Source organism: Macadamia integrifolia, chromosome 6 (assembly GCF_013358625.1).
Source record: "Macadamia integrifolia cultivar HAES 741 chromosome 6, SCU_Mint_v3, whole genome shotgun sequence".
NCBI lineage: Eukaryota > Viridiplantae > Streptophyta > Magnoliopsida > Proteales > Proteaceae > Macadamia > Macadamia integrifolia.
Genome location: NC_056562.1, coordinates 5,297,426 through 5,314,580, shown reverse-complemented (window position 1 = coordinate 5,314,580; position 17,155 = coordinate 5,297,426). Strand labels below are relative to the sequence as shown.

General features: G+C 40.6%; 3 protein-coding genes across 3 annotated transcripts; 2 read left to right on the top strand and 1 right to left on the bottom strand.

Annotated features, from left to right (window-relative positions):
- Window positions 1–444: 444 nt before the first annotated feature.
- On the bottom strand, window positions 445–8,719 carry LOC122082537 (replication protein A 70 kDa DNA-binding subunit E-like). Its single transcript, XM_042650169.1, has 3 exons — window positions 8,467–8,719; window positions 8,048–8,344; window positions 445–3,301 (listed from the first exon to the last, which is right to left on the bottom strand). Exons 2-3 carry the CDS (start codon window positions 8,326–8,328, stop codon window positions 907–909), a joined length of 2,676 nt encoding a protein of 891 aa, XP_042506103.1. The 5' UTR covers window positions 8,329–8,344; window positions 8,467–8,719; the 3' UTR covers window positions 445–906.
- Window positions 8,720–10,952: 2,233 nt separating this feature from the next.
- Window positions 10,953–14,207, top strand: LOC122081684. The gene is made up of 2 exons (XM_042648876.1): window positions 10,953–12,969; window positions 13,387–14,207. Exons 1-2 carry the CDS (start codon window positions 10,953–10,955, stop codon window positions 14,205–14,207), a joined length of 2,838 nt encoding a protein of 945 aa, XP_042504810.1.
- A 98-nt stretch (window positions 14,208–14,305) lies between these two features.
- LOC122081683 lies at window positions 14,306–15,112 on the top strand. The gene has a single exon (XM_042648875.1). It carries the CDS (start codon window positions 14,306–14,308, stop codon window positions 15,110–15,112), a length of 807 nt encoding a protein of 268 aa, XP_042504809.1.
- The last annotated feature ends 2,043 nt before the right edge of the window (window positions 15,113–17,155 follow it).

The following is a 17,155-nucleotide window of genomic DNA, read 5'->3' as shown; positions in this document are numbered from 1 at the left end:
CGAGCTTGTAAAAGCACTTGCATTAGTTGTGAACTTGTGAAAACGTGTAAAAGTTTTATCAGTACCATTGGAAGACACATTAAGTGAGAACCCAAGTGCACTGAGTATGCTTGGTAGTGTACGTATATCAAGGGGACCAAACCATTCTAAAATCTTGTCTTCTTTGCGGTTTGACCTGCTTTCATCAACCCTATTGTTCCTTTAAGTGAAAAAAGGAAAAGAAGAAAAAAAGAGAACATCATCAAAATCCAATTCACCCACTCTTAGATTGCTACATATACAGTCTAATTAGTGATATAGAGCAGATTCCCTTCATAAACTGGGGGATTGCACCGCTCGAGGATACAATGAACCAATCATTCTGATGACAAGGTGTTCAAACCAAAATCTTAAATCCTTGAGAAGCGACGCAAAGAAAAAGGTACACTTCTCACACTAGAGCCATGAATTCTAATCACCCATCAGATCTTGAAATTCAATGGAGGAAAACAAACCCCTAAGCACAACCCACAAAATCCTAGACCAAAGTCGAAAACACAGTAACATTACGACCTGTACAACATGCAAATGAAACTTTTGGAAAAGAGAATTCAAAATGCAAAAGCATGTATAGTGTCAGGTAACCCAAAAATTCACAAGATATATATATAAAAGGAATAAAAGATAACAGGGTTCCATGCTTTTCTCACAGGATTTCGTTCAGGATGAGATCTCCCGAACTGGCAGCAAAATTGACCCTCAGATTGGTTAACAGAAAAGCTGTAATCGGCTTGTATCAATCATGACAGAAGGGGCAGCTTCATATCCAGAACGCCGATGGCAATTACATTTTGATCTATTCACTCCTCTCCAATGAAGCATTGGAAGTGCATGGAATAGCTTCTACAAATTTCACCGTTAGAAAATTCAAAAGCCTCCCACCTGTTGTTTCGGAACACCTCCATATCTCCCAGCAATACTACTGCTTCCATATGCCGAATTTATGCCAATTGTTCCAGGACAATCTCTTGCCCAGTGTCCAACTTGATGGCATTTGTAGCACTCCCCAGAGGTACCACCGTTGCTTGCTCCACCGGAAGAGGCCCTATTGACAAAACCTCCTCCCATTGGTTGTCCCTGAATGCTCACACTAGGGCAGTTCTGAGCAGTGTGGCCTGTGCCACCACAGCTGTTGCAGTGTAGATACACCCCCGTTGACCCAGCTGTACCCCTCACACTACTGTATTGGTTTCCATACTGACCAACCTGATTTGCCAGTAGACCCATATCTCTACCAACATTATTGCTACTCCCCAAGTAATTCACTGCAGGAGGTGCGGCAGACCCGACTCCCATGCCCCCATATCCAGCATGACCCATTGCAGAATCAGGAAGATTGGTAGCTGCTCTCTGGACAAAAGCACTAATATCCCCTCCTTGAAGCTTCTCAATCGAAGCTAGAAGAAAGCTGGACTCAGATGAAAAATTAACCCTCTCAGCTTTGACCACAGTCGACTTAACTCGTTGTTCCTCACTGAATGTCTCCTCTTTCACTTTCAACTTGAATATGAACCGAGTAAATAGAACCTTACGTATAATCTCAGCAACTTTTTCATCATCTTGTTGTTCATGTTTTAAATAATACAACTCCTTTGCAGATACACCCATGATCTCCTCGCCAGATTCCTGGAATGCAGTAACCCAGGTTAAACCTGAATGATCCTGTATCTGCATCTGGAGAATGTATCTATAATCACATTCATCAACACACTGATCACACCTATCACACCTCCATTTCCCATCTCCATTGTTAATAACCTTCTTGCTACACTGACGGTCACCAATCATGATGGGACAGGCTGTGTAGCAGAAGTTATCAACCTTAATGAACGTAACTGTGACACTGACGGTGATCCAATCTGGCTTCTCAGATGTTCCTAGCTTCTCATCCTTGATCTGGGACACAGTCTTACGGACATCAGTCCTCCCAACTCCTGATGTTTCCCTTGAAATAGAAATAGAGGGTGTGTTCTTTCCCTCGTTATAAAACCAATCCTTTAACCTGCGGGCTTCTGCAAAGTCCGGATCGATGAACAACTGGGACGTACCAATTGTCCCCACTGCCTTCCCATTGAAGTCATTGATTCTACCAGCTTTCACGGCCAAAACAGGAAATTCCCCTGAATCACGCATATCTTGCAATCTCTGCCCTTCTGCATTGCAGAAATTCCCCCACAGAGTTAACTCAACACTTCGACCAGACATGTCCTTTAGATGGAGGCTTCTTCTGGATGTCTCAGTTCCATTTTTCCTCATTATTGAAGTGGAGGGATTGATGGAAGAAACTACTCCAATAACATCCACAATCGCATTGCTCTGCAGGCCTTCCACATCACTTATGGGGCGGAAATGGAATTGCTGTTTAGGTATTGAGTTGTCATCTTCGAAGCAGGGCTGTACAGTTGAGGTGCTTTCCAGGAGGATTTCATGGTCATTATTTAGGTGATTGAAATTCTTTTGAGCAGGTCTCAAGCTTCCCTTGGAAATCAAGTACACTTTCCCAGCGTCAATCTGGTTGTAGAACTGATCAGCCACTGCATTAAAGCAGGTTACCCGTATTTCTCCACCATCAGAATCAAGCAGATCAAAAGAGAAGACCTTTCCATCACCCCGAGGATTATTATAGTGCCGGAGGTCCCCCTTGGCTGTCACCCTGGCTTTAATTGTCCACCTACCTTGGTAAGGATTTAAAGCAGCAATAGGGATTATACGAGTTGGAGCTTCATTCTTAGCAATAGGTCCTCTGTTTGTGTACATTGGAGGTGGATGCTGATTTGAAGGATGCATAGGACGGGAGTATGTATTCATAGTAACCCGTGATCCTTCTACTTGGGCATTGCGAAAACTTTGGTTCTGTTCATTGTAACTCCCAGGTGATGGTGCTGATTCAGGATGGCCAGAACCAACTTCTGTTTTGGGATACATACGAGTTCCCTGAAGTGCAGAATACCTTCCTGAGATAGGATTTCCAGAATACGAACTGCCATAAGATGGCACAGGGTCAGCTTTTGGTACATGCGGAGGAGCTCCACCAGCTACATTTTGTCCACCTAGTTGATCACTGGCAAGTGAACCACCCCCATACAATTGAGCATTCCCTGCTGGTACCCCAGACTGATTCACAGGAGGCTGGACAGAAACAGCAGGCCTTGCCACTGGAACAGGAGGACCGCCAGTAGCACCACCTTGAGCATATTGCTTTGGCTCTCCAATAGGATTGCAATTTTCAAGAAGCACTTCCAAATCAATGATAATAATAATCCTGGTTGGAGTAAATGAGATCAGAAAAACAGCAAGGAAACAAAATTCTACTTGAAATGATTTATTCTGATAATAGAAAATTTTCAATTTATTAAAGAAGAAAAAGTACATAGTAGATATACAGATACATGAGAATACATAGAGGTACAACCACAAAGGTAGCCTCCTGAAAAGGACCAACCCACAAAACCCCATGATGCAATAGCATTCTTGTGGCTCACATTCGACTGCCTATGATGGAGGATGCGTACAGGCAATATATAAAGTAGAGGACAATCTAAAAAGCCTTACAACTAGGGGAGCTTCCGACACCTTCTCTAAGAGTGATGGTACAAGCAAGCATCCTTCTCAACAGGAGAAATCATTCAGTAAGCCATAGGTCAGCAGTTCTGCCATGGCATCTTCACGGCCCAAACCATACTTATTCTCCACCTCATGGGTGTTGTTCTCACAGGCCTACTCCAAAGCCAAGAGGTGAGACACAGTGCTTCACATGTAGGGGTTATGGGCATTTTTTTGCTTGATGTCCAAATCAGCTCATCGCCTTTACTAATAAGGATGCGCTAATTGGCCACTGCTTCGAGAAACAACAAAAGAAAGACACAGTAAATTTGGAGACGAAGCGTGAACCTAATGAAGGGAGCGGTAGTGAGTCTAGTGACAGCAATCAGGAGCAACAGCCTTGCAGTGTTCTTCGTCCTCTTTTGGCCACACAAAATCTCTGAAGGGGATGCTTTGCACTATAACAGTGTCATTCAAATCAGGGTGAAATGCAACAATGGCTTGGGTATTATGGTAACTGACAATGGTAGTAGTTGTAACAACATAACGGCGTTTCTAAAGATGATGTTCGCAAGCTTGGGTTGAAGACAAAGCCTCATCCCAACCCCTACAAAGTTGCTTGGGTGAAGAACACCAATCTTAAAATCAATGATAGGTATTCGCTCACATATTCCATTGGTTGGTTGGTAGATATGGTACAGTGTGACGTTTTAACTCAAAAATAGCCTCATTATTCGTGGGTGACCATGGTTATTCAACAGAGAGGCACGATATTGTGGGTATGAGAATACCAATTCCTTTAATCACGGTAGCCTCGAGATGAAGCTTCTTCCTAAGGACCTCCCTGCCATTAAGATCAAGTGGACAGCGGGGTCATTTCTCCTCCAACAAATTATTGTTTCAAACAGCATACTTGTTCCTCATCCAAACTCAATAAATTCGAGTTCTTTTAAGAGGAGGATTGCTGCAGTAGCATTATCGTGGCTGGATCAACATGACCCCACCTAAAAACTTAGACCAAGATGAAAATAACCCAACTAGACTTTTAGTCTAATAGGGGTTGCTAAAGAATTTCTTTCTTTCTTAGGGTTATTCTTGTAACTTGCATTTTTCTTTGCTAACAGGAGTTCAATACGTAGTAGATTCCAGTTTTCCAGTAAGTCTACTTAAAGTTTCCTAGTTTACGTCAGTTCATTTGGTAAACAAAGCTATATATATATATATATATATAAATATATATAACACTGATTGATTGATATTAGAGGTGTTGAATTAAGGAATGAAATTTTGATTGGAGTTGCTACCAAGGACTGGCCAGGCAGTCCCCCTCCCTTTACACATTAATTCCCCTTCTCCCTGTTCCCTTTATATTTTTTCCCCTTGTTCTTCCTCGTTTCTTATTCTTTCTTGTAGTTATTCTTTGCTGGCCTTCACTGTTCTGAGCAGTAGTCTCATCCCAGAAGAATCAAATCATACTCTCTCATTCTAAGGCCTCTCACCTTCAAATTTTGGAGCTGGGCTCGCTTCCTTAGGGCAACTAATCCTGTCGAATTTGAGCTCTAAAGAAAGTTGAATCAGTGAGTTGCAGAGTCTAGTTCAGAGCTGGTTCTCCCCTTTCCATTGGAACCAGTTTCAGAAATTAAAAATCAATATTTACTTTGTTGGTAGTTTGACTGTTGGATTCACTACTCCTATGGGTTATTGGCTTTATCCTAAGGTTTGAGTTAGATTGGTTGTGTATTGGCTAAGTTCCATCATCCGAAACCAGCAAAGGTCTCCGATGATTTATCATTCTATTATGTGTTGAAGAAGAAGACACTTTTTGAAAATTACAGGTAGCCCTTACCCCCCATTAAATTAATTCTGTTATTCCCATCCTAATTGTTAGTTTCCAAAAACACCCCCAACTTATATATTTGCTTCCAGTTAAGTTCGTACTCTGTTTTTTCTTCACTTGTCGGTCCTAAAAGTCAGCATATTTTTTCAATTTTTCCACTATACTCTTGAGTTATCAATTATTCTTGTGGGGCCCTGGGCCCATCCCATAGCAGGTAATCCGGGGTTGCATTACCCCAACCCAAGACAACCATGAGCTCTAATTCACTCTCATTAAAGGAATGGAACCCCAAAAATAGTTTCATATCCTGACCAAACTTATGGGATTGAACATCCCTCAACGATCAAAAACCTCAGCAAGAAGAATAAAAAGTTCTCAAACATCAAGGAGATCACTCAATTCTCACCACATCATTGATCCCCTTTCCCATGGGCCCGCAAAACAATGTTTTAGTCAGGCAAATAAAACAGGGACCATCCTCTACTACAACCAACTTGACTTTTACAAATTATCAACCGTCAAAGTTTGGCATGATCTTCCCTTCTTCAATTAAGCTTTAACCTTAGGCTTTGGCATCTCATTTTCAACTTCCAAATCTGATGTCCTGCCAATTAATGCCATTGTTGCTATGCAAGAAAAAAGGTTGAAAGCTGAACACCAATGGTACTCAGTTTCACTTTATCAAGGAAAGCACTTTCAAGTAGCCCATCGAACACCAAGAAATTTACCAAATATTCATAATCAAATTCCTCATACTCCAACTAAATTGTGGGCTTCCAAGAGAGCAACCATAAAAATTTGGCATGATCTTCTCTTCTCCATTGGGACCTAAACTTGGATGGTGCCTAAATTTCAACTTGCTAGTGTGATAATTTTCCAATAAAACCAATATAATCCCATAAATATCCCTAAATTTTCTATATCTTAATCTTCAATGGTATTAAGCAAGTCTTCCGAATACCTTTTGATTTACTTTGGAAATTGGAACATTTGAAGGCCACTTTATCAAGTAATATCCAAATACAAGCTCTATTTATATAAACAAAGACAAAAGCCGAGCACCTAAGAATAACAAAATAAGAATTCTCTATACATAGTAATCCAAGATTCAAAGATCCCATGAACCAAAACATGAAAAAATATATTTTTTTAACAACAAAAATATTGGTTGATATGACATAATGAATTGATATTCATCTTATTCATACTACTTGTGGATAATGCACACATTTTCCCCACTAATGCAATTATCCAGTATAAAGTTTTCACTCCAACAATATCAGACAAAAAACTAGAAACGTAAACAGAAGCCCCTCCAAACCATATAGACTACATAAGGAAGATGATCTTGTAAGCCAGCTTTTAATGAATTTATTTCCTTCCCAGGGGTTAAATAAAGGGAAGGAGCAGTGTTTTCCATAAGATCCTGCCATCAGAACTAAGCTCCCTTATGGTGAGCTGCAGATGAACTCCTACAAGCCTTTTGAATATGGCCAATCATACTCGAACATAGGTTTAGAACATTGTCAAACTTCAATGGAAAACTCAACAGACAATTTAGCAGGCTCCCAACTCCCAACTCCCAACGAGCTAGATAAAAGCTGGAGATGGGATAGCTTCTTCTAGATGTCAAATGGTGTACAATAAAATATTTTCTAAAACAACAACCCATAACAGAGCAGAGACAAATAATCGTGATAGAGATAGGAGTTGCCAACACTCTTTTAGCAAACCCATCGCCCTCCTAAAGGAGGGGATCCAGCATAATTCTATTACACATATCCTCCCAATCACTAATCCTCTTCAACACTTAAATTCCAAATAAACAGGTAAGACAACTACCAATTAATAACCAATAAACAGCTGAGAAGACGAAATGCTTTCAATTCTCAAAGAGTGAGAGTGAACAGTGCAACCAATAGGAGAGATATTTTCACTTTTAACTCTTTATTCTCACCAAGAATCAAAAAAGACGCCTTTTGAACAATTAGATTAGGAAAATAAATTTCATGTAAAGTGCCTTTTCAAGGAAACACCTGAATCTGTATTGATATGAGTCCTCTTGAGTTTCTGAAACCCCAGGCCCAGGAGTGACAACAAGAATAAATTATACAAGCAGAGTTTCTTTTAAATTTTTTTGCTTCACAAAGAAGATGAAATCATTCTGGTGACCACTACTTTCTAACTCATATGCTGTTAAAACTCTTTCTGATTATCAAATAAATTTATCCTTTAACAAGTCGATAGACAACTCTCTTTTACGTTTTCTTTTTTTGGCATTTAAGGAGTACTCGGATAGCCAGTGAAAAGTTTACAGGAATGAAATCAGAAGACACATATTAAGAACAATACAATGTGGACTAAAAAATAGAGTCGCAACTAAAAATATTCATCATCCTGTCTCTTTGAATACCAAAAGCAACCATTTACAATAATTCAACCGATTGTCTAATATTTCTTAGAACAATTTATCTTCTCTTCCACAATACATTATGACAATGGATCTCATTAACAAAGAAAAACATAGAATAAAATTACTATCGATTAAAACAAATCCTTAAGTAACAACACACTTCACATAATAAAACCTAAATCCAAAACTTCTAAAGAAAAGATTCCAAAACTCACATCCGGCCCTGGATGACGTTGCAGACAAACTGGGTAAGCCTGACAATCGATCCTTTCTGCAACTTCCCCGATTTAACCAGAAAATTCATCTGCGTCGCAAGCATCCCTTGTTGCAGATGTGAACCATCTGAAAGCAGTATCCGATACCGTTCGTTGGTGCTCTGCTGTTGTGTGTTCACTAATCTGATGTCCGTAACTTGGAGAACAGGCTTCAAGTCAGTTTCCTGAGCCTCACCGTTACAGAGCATAGCTATGGCACCTCCCGTCAGATTAATCGCCATTTTCAAATCAGAAAACCTAAACCAAATATCAACATAAGCAAACGAAATTTTTGAAATTCAAAGTTCAAGAGATTTAACCAGACAAGAAAATCGATGCTTTTCTCCTCTTTTTCATTCAATTTTAATAGAAATATATACCAGTTTGGATGATGAATCCTTCCCTCCTCTAGGTTATTGCACACGTTGTTTGCGACACAAATCAGGTCTCAAAGACAAAACAGCCTTGGACGATTGAAATCTTCGCAGACTTGCAGAGAAACGAAATTTTTAGAACTCAAAAGTTCAAAGCGAGAGAGAGAGAGAGAGTGTGTGTGTGTGTGTGTGAGATGACCAAAATTTCAAAACCCTAAACATAAGTCAGGAACCGCCATGATTTTAGAGGGAAACAGCAAAAACCATATTTTTTGGAAATTTGAGTCGGGGGCGACGTTTCAATATAAAAGGACAGAAAATGAAAATTACCAAATATGTCCCTACTTTACATTTATTTTCACAACATTATACAATTACGAGTTTACGACTCGAATCAAACGGCTCTTGAGTAGAGTCCATAATTCCAGTTCGCTTCTCACTGACCAGTGGCCAAATTTCAATCAAGTGGTCACAAATTCACCCTGAGAAATTTACCTATAGATCGCGGAGGTAGCTGACACATCTCTTCAAAAACTGGCGCCAACTTCTGCAATACGCTTCTTCTTCTTTTTTTCTTATATATTTCTGGTAAAGAATAAAGATACCCACTTACCACCACGTTGAGTAGATAGTGGGGGAAGAAGTCTCCAATCCATTATACTTCTCTCCGCCTTGTGCGTGTTTCTTCTCCGGTGTATTCCGTGAAGCTTTCTCCCCTTTTCAATAATGGCCAGTACCTCATCATCAATTCCTCCCTCCTCTCCGTCCCATTCCACACAACCAGCCTCACGCATTCCACCGCGGCCACCAGACCAGACATTCCCGGACAAACCAACGGCTGCTTCTTCATCTCCATTACTTGCACCAGTGCTTTACCCTAGCGATGAGGAAGACTCACTCTCCCTGGATGATGGCTTTGAGGCCCCCCTCCCCCAGCAGAGAATGCATTGTCTGGTCGGACAAGTGATCCAATGCAAACCATATAGGCGACAGGCAGTTACTGATGCTCTACCTAAAGCATGGAATGTGCAATACCCAGTAGAGGTAATTCCTTATCAAGGTGATCGCTATTTATTCCAATTCTCACACCCTATGGATGTCGCTAATGTTATGAATGAAGGGCCTTGGTCGGTGGGTGGTAACCTGATTGTCATGGACCATTGGAACTCCAAGGAAGACTGGGTTTTCAGCCATGTTACTTTCTGGGTACAATTCCATGATCTACCTACAGGGCTTCTTCGCATGGACATAGCTAGTTTTTTGGCTGCTAAAGTTGGCCTCCCGCTCCAAGCGATGATATTCCAGGGCATCCAGTTTGGGGCACGAGTTCAATTCCTCAGGTGTAGAATTTTGGTCGATATCACCAAACCTCTTCGTCGCCGTATAAAGATCAATCGATCATCGGGTTGTCAAACCACAGTGGCGGTAAAATTTGAAAGACTTTCAACCTTTTGTTATTACTGTGGTATGGTGACTCATGAGAGTAAGAGGTGTGTGGCTTTATTTAATGCTGAACACGACCATTGTCATATACATGGTTGTTCTATGGCCTCCACCTGCCCAGATTTTACAAGTAACCGATATGGTTCGACCTTCAGAGGAGTAACCCCAGATCAACGCCAACTTGAGAAGATACAAATTGTGAACTTGACTGCATCTACTTCTAGCTCCCCTGAGTCTCCAACGCCGGCCTCCACCCAAGGTTTACTGCAAGACAATGCCGTGAGGAATTCATCTTCTACTTGGCAACCGTCGGCCACCACCACAGCCGGAGTAGGAACAACGGCCCTGCCCTCGATCTTCACCCCCTCCGGATGTCATGCAACTAATTTGACAGCTGGTGTTGTTTTATTGGATCCAGGTAGCCCACTTCCATATCCCATTTCCTCCACTCCAAATCAACCCATGTCAACCCTCCCACGATTCGCAACTTCCACGTCATGGGCTCCATTAGAACAAACCAACTTGAACTTGGCCAATTTACTACACCACCCAGACACTTCAAATATTCTGTTATCTCTCCTTCCTCACCTTGCGGGAATTAATCTCTCTGGCCAACAATCATCTATGACACCTTGGACTCTCCCACAACCCCATAACCCATCCACTACATCACCTAATCTAAATCCAACGACTATTACCAATTCCATTATAACTCCATCACTACCATCTCCAACACATTTTCACCATACGCCAACTATTACCTTCCCTTCTACACCTCAACCTCATACTTCCATCATACCCTCATCCTCTCCAACACATCAACCTTCCTACATGGACACATCGGAGGGCACTATCCATAGTGAGCCAACTTACCTACCTGGTCCACACCCGATACCAGAGTGTATTCCCATACGTGAGAAGCCAAAAAGGCCACGATTGGAAAACAATGATTATGGCCAGCAAGAAGGAGGCACATCAGTTTCTATTCCATCGGAGTTTTTAAACTCCAATCCCGTGGAGGCTGGGGAGAGGCAGCTCCACGGGCAATCATGAAAATACTCAGTTGGAATTGTCGGGGTTTAGGGAGGGCTCCGACAATTCGTTCTCTTCTTCACCTCTCTAAACAAGAGAAGCCTGATGTGGTCTTTCTCATTGAAACAAAGTGTGGACAGCAGAGAGTGGAACAACTTAAGAGAAGGCTCTGTATGGATGACTCCTTTTCGATTGACTCACACAGGGCATCTGGAGGTTTGGCATTATTTTGGAAACAACATATTGATCTGGAAATTCTCTCTTCCAATCGCCATTTTATTGATTCAATGGTCAAGCTGGATAATGGAATTGCTTTTTTCTTAACGTCAGTTTATGGAGATCCAGTGCGAGAAAATAGGCAACAAGTGTGGGATCAACTGATGCAACTGGGGGTTGAACGACAATCAGACTGGATGTGTCACGGCGACTTTAATTCTTTTCTATCTTGGAGAGAAAAAGAAGGAGGCAACCCTACTGAACCACGAGACACGGTTGGTTTCCAAAATCTAGTGGACAGCTGTGAACTACTGGATCTTCCCACTCATGGTCCTCTCTTTACCTGGAATAATAAGAGACGGGGTGCAGCCAATATTCGCATCAAACTTGATCGGGCCCTAGCAAATCAGTCATGGCGGTCTTCTTTTCCTGATGCAGCAGTTTACATACGGTCTTCAACAAACTCGGATCATTGCCCATTAATTATTGATTCTGAGGGGGGTAGATTCAAAGGCCATCGCCCTTTCAGGTTCGAGTCTATGTGGTTCCGCCACCCTGATTGCAAACCAACTGCCATATCTGCTTGGTCTTCTCCTATCAGTAATACAGAGAATCCTCCTCTATTCCAAAAAATGGAAAAATGTATACCAGTTTTCAGGAAATGGAATAAAGAGGTCTTTGGACATGTACAGACCAAAATCAAGAAACTAGAAGAGGAATTGGTCTTGATTCAAAGTGGTCCTATCACTGATGACAACCAAGTAAAGGAACATGATCTCTCAGCTACCCTTAACGAGGAATTGAAAAGGGAAGAGGAACTATGGCGCCAAAAGTCAAGGAATCAATGGCTACAACAAGGAGACAGGAATACAAGTTTCTTCCATTTATCTACCATCCAGCGACGAGGAAGCAACCGAATTCTTCGATTAAAGACAGAGAATGATGCTTGGACCCAATCAGATGATGAAATTTATCAGGTTATAAATGAGTATTACACTCAAATCTTTCATTCTGAAGGGGTTGATCAAGATGCCTTATCTTTTGTTCTGAATACCATTCAGCCTAAGGTAACAGAAGAAATGAATGTTCGGTTGTGTGCTGTCCCTACTATGGAGGAAGTTGCATTGGCACTTAAGGCGATGGGCCCCCTCAAAGCTCCTGGTCCAGATGGTCTGCCACCTGCTTTCTTTCAAAGGTTCTGGGATTTTACCAAAGAAGATGTGTACTCATTCACTTGTAATTTCTTTCGTACTGGTTCACTTCCTTTACATTGCAATGATACTCTTCTATGCCTTATTCCTAAATGTACTAATCCTGAGACTGCAGATCAGTACAGACCCATTAGTCTATGTGCGGTGGTGGTCAAGATAGTCACAAAGATTATGGCATCCAGGCTAAAAGATGTTATGGAAATTTTAGTCTCAACTGCCCAATCAGCTTTTATACCAGGGCGTTCTATCTCAGACAACATCTACACTGCACATGAAGTTTTTAATTATATCAATAAAAAAAAGAAAGGCAAGCAGATGTTTCTTGCCTTGAAGCTGGACATGAAGAAGGCGTATGACAGGGTGGAATGGGAGTTTCTTGAAAAGGTTCTCCTCCAATATGGCTTCTCCTCTCATTGGGTTACTATGGTTATGTCTTGTCTACGTACGGTCACTTACAAGCTCTTGATTAATGGAGCAGTGCGAGGAACAGTTATTCCAACTAGAGGTATTCGCCAGGGAGATCCTCTCTCCCCAGCACTCTTCATCTTATGCTCTCAGGCTCTCAGCAGTGTGATCTCTTTGTCTCAAAGATCTGGTCTTCTAAGAGGTATTTGAGTCCGCAATCGGTCAGCTCCAATAACACATCTACTTTTTGCTGATGATTGTTTACTTTTCTCTCAAATGAAATTGGATGAGGTTTGCCATTTGAAACAATGCCTAGAGACCTACTGTAAGGCAAGTGGCCAAGCAATTAACTTGAAAAAGTCATCTCTCTCATTCAGCCCAAATGTACATGTACACTTTAGGCGTTGGTTCTCTCGAATACTGAAAATCCCTTTTGGGAAGGGCCCTAATAAATACTTAGGCTTACCAACCTCTTTCGGTTTGTCTAAATCCGCCCTTTTTCGAGATATTATTGAAAAATCTAACCAATGCCTCAGTGGTTGGAAGACCCGTCTCCTCTCACATGCAAGAAAGGAAGTGATGCTTAAATCAGTAGCATTCTCTCTTGCTAACTATGCAGCTTCACATTTTAAGCTACCGATCACCCATCACAACCACCTTAAAAAGGCAGCTACTAAATTTTATTGGGGTGATGGTTCTGATAAGAACAAGATTCATTGGATTTCGTGGCTTCGATTGTGTCACTCCAAAGAGAGAGGAGGATTGGGTTTTCGTGACCCCACACTTCACAACAAAGCTTTATTAGTGAAAGTGGCATGGAGGTTTTGGTATGAACCTGATACAGCATGGGCAAAATTCATGAAGTCAATTTACTTTCCAAATTGTGAGTTCTTGAATGCAAAGTTGGGTACTAACCCATCTTGGGCTTGGAGGAGCATAGTGGTGGGCAGAGAGGTTTTAAGATCCGGTTTAATATGGCGGATTGGTACGGGAGAGAACATACATATCTGGAAGGATAATTGGTTACCCTCTTTGCCAGGTTATAAATTACATCATCCGCCATTAGAGGACTGCCCCTTTACTCATGTTTCTGAGTTCATTGATCCTCAAAGCCGCTGCTGGAATAGGACACTGATCGACAGGGATATACATCATTCTGAAAGACCCGCTATTTACCAAATCCAAATAAGCTTATTTGAGACTCAGGACAAACAGGTTTGGGGACCAACAAAACAAGGTCTTTTCACAGTGAAGAGTGCATATCATTTTCTCTGTAACATGTGGACAGAGAAGGAGTTGGAGCGGCCATCCTCATCAACCAGTCATCGATGGCGGGAGGTTCCAACAGATGTTTGGAAGGCCATTTGGAACTGCAGCACCTTACCAAAGGTTAAGAATTTTCTATGGAGAGCTTGTGCAAATGGCCTAGCTCGGCCTTGACCCATAGACATATACATGTGGATCCGATTTGCCATAGATGTGGGGAGGTGTCAGAATTGATATCACATATAATCCTCTATTGCCTTTTTGCATGGGCGATGTGGCATGGTAGCAGTGTAACATATGTGGTTCCAGCAGATAACAATGATCCTCTTTACAAATGGATTCAAGGTTGGGCAGCACTCAAGTCATATGGAAAGAAGGTTGCAAGAGAGGTGGTCTCACAATGTACTTTCATTGCATGGCATATTTGGAAAGCTCGAAATGACTACATTTTTGCAACGAAGGTCTGGTCACCAATGGAGGTCGTTGCTGCCGCACATAGGGCTTGGTCTAAATATATTTCAACCCCCAAAGACCAACAAGAATTTAACATATCTCCACCTTTCTTGAGGGCTTCGGTCTTGGCATCCCCACCACCAAATTTCCACAGGTTACGCTGTGATGCTTCTCTCAATCTTTCCGGAGAGCGAGGAGGTATTGGATTTCTCTTATGCAACTGGCTGGGACATCCTAAGGTGGCCGTTTCAAACCCTGTTAAATTCTCCACTATTCTGGTTGGTGAAGCTATCGCAATCAAGGAAGGTCTTATGGAGGCAATCTCGGAAGGAGTTCACAAATTGCATTTGGAGAGCGACAATCAACAACTGATTTCTTATTTGCAGGACTTTTCTCAAAGCCCAGATATCGTAGTATGGCCAATTATTGAGGATATTGGCTACCTCTGCTCTTTCTTTGATGATTGTCTTTTTTATGGTATTCCAAGGGAGGTTAACGTTACAGCCGATACCATTGCTAGGAGGGCCCAGTCCGTTACGGATAGGACTGTTTGGCCTATTTCCGATCCTTGTTTGTCTATGCCTGTGGTTCTAGACAACTTGAGTGTAATCCTTTCTTCTCAATAGATTCACTTTTTACCAAAAAAAAAAGATGATGTCCTTTTGCTTGCCAATATCTCTTTCTTATACCCTAATAGACTACTTGACGGTTTCAACTGCTTTTGATCCACCTGTTCCTCGGTTAATAGGTGGTTATAACTCACTAACTCTCACTTGAGTTATAACTATCTCCACTATTGTGATCATGCAGCTTTCATATTCCTTTCCAAATGACGGTGTCAACTTCTCTTGACCTCCCTTGCATATCATTTTCATTTTTTTTTTGTTAATGATACTAACTAAAGTAGTGAAGAGCACTAAACACCTCTTTGTGAGTGATCCTAAAGAAGTAAGAAGAATTAAACTCAGAACACAGGCTTCCTGAGGCGAAGGTCTCTTGCCAAGTGGGTTACACCCTTGGGGTTTTTGTTTACATGTCCTCTTTTCTCGTGAAATGGGTCAATTGTCTTTTGTCATTGACCGATATCTCTCGGATGTCTTCACTAACGAATCAGCATCTCCCTTTCTGCTTAGGTGGTCTCTCCTCATGCCGGTCAGCTTTTCCTTCTGTCCAATCTTCTGTTTATACCCTTAACCGATGATCAGTCTAAATAACCAAATTTGGAGCGCGAACAGATCTACACTAATATCATTTATCAAACATATACTCTTCATATCACTATTCAGGACGGATCTGAACTGGTACCAATATCAAATTTGTCAATCCCAATACCATCCCACTTGCTTAACAGGACCAATTTAGATTCGAATCCCAGTTACTAAGGGGATGGGATGGTACTGACCTCTGTAACGGTCCTAGGCACCATATAAAGGGAAGAAGAACTTCAATGGTTTGATGATTCCTAGTGTGATTGTTCCATTATTAGTTTTGTGGGTTTTTATTATAGTGAAATTTAATGTGTATCTTACTTTAGAAAGCAAATTAAAATACAAAACCATAATGAATTTGATGATTTTACTTCTTCAAAGTCTCTAAGATCAAATGTATAAGTAAGAATTAATAATAACCAAATAACCAATCCATGATGTAGTTTTAGTGCTATCACCAAACAAGTTTTTAGTAGCATAACTATAGGGCAATCAACTTAATCCTCCATAAGAGAAATATTCTTTTTATTTTATTTTTGGTAATAGTGAAAATATCACTCAAATACATCAAACTATAACCATAAAACTAAATAAATAAAATGAAATATATCATTTGAAGTGGTATTAACGGTTTCAACTCTGTTTAGGACCTAATTGATATTGCAATACTGGTATTGTTGGGAGTCCTATCCCAGAACCATCTTGTACGTCTCATTTATTATTTGGTACCAAAATCAAATCCAAGTACTGTCCTGTTTATTAATGGGATTGTCCAATACCAAGTTTTAACGGGATAGTTCTGGGACTATTCCGGTTTTGGTCCTAAATTGACACCCTTAATATCATAATCTTTTATCTGAATGTATAAAAGATGGATCAGATGTAAGAGTGTCAATTGGTTCAGTTTCAGTTGAATTCAATAGTTCAAGATTCAACATGTGGAAACCAAAAATGAATAAGTATTTTCTAAACCAGAAGTAAACTAACTTGGTTCGGTTCACTATTCAATTTTGATCCTATTAATATAAAGTTTAACCCTATTTTAGGTGTTTGAGCTAATATTTTACATCTTCAACATAAAACCCCTTATTGGTTATGACCATGATCCATCAATTTTTTTTCAAACATTAAAAGAAAATTTATTATGCACATTAACTAAAACATTAAATATCTTACCAAATATATATATATATATATATATATATATAAAATCAAAAATGAGTATCTCATTTTGATTTTAATTCTATATTGACAGTCAGATTTCAGGGTCAGGTCTCCAATAAGTTTGAGAGGAGCCCAAGTCGTGATACTGCAACTCTAGTCAAATCCATGATGTCCAACCAATCCTCAAGTTTCCTCTTCCATTCTTTAAGTCCGTCCTAAGAAGGTAATGAAATTACCTATTTTTTGTATTTTTCTCAAATACAAAAATACAACTTATCAAAAAAAAAAAAAAAAAAA

Coding starts and splice junctions, on each gene's coding strand:
- LOC122082537 (XM_042650169.1), bottom strand. CDS start 8,328: ATGGCGATTAATCTGACGGGAGGTGCCATAGCTATGCTCTGTAACGGT. Junction 3,302..8,047: donor AACGTCATCCAGGGCCGGAT/GTGAGTTTTGGA, acceptor TACTCCAACCAG/GATTATTATTATCATTGATT.
- LOC122081684 (XM_042648876.1), top strand. CDS start 10,953: ATGAAAATACTCAGTTGGAATTGTCGGGGTTTAGGGAGGGCTCCGACA. Junction 12,970..13,386: donor AAGATCTGGTCTTCTAAGAG/GTATTTGAGTCC, acceptor CTAACTATGCAG/CTTCACATTTTAAGCTACCG.
- LOC122081683 (XM_042648875.1), top strand. CDS start 14,306: ATGTGGCATGGTAGCAGTGTAACATATGTGGTTCCAGCAGATAACAAT.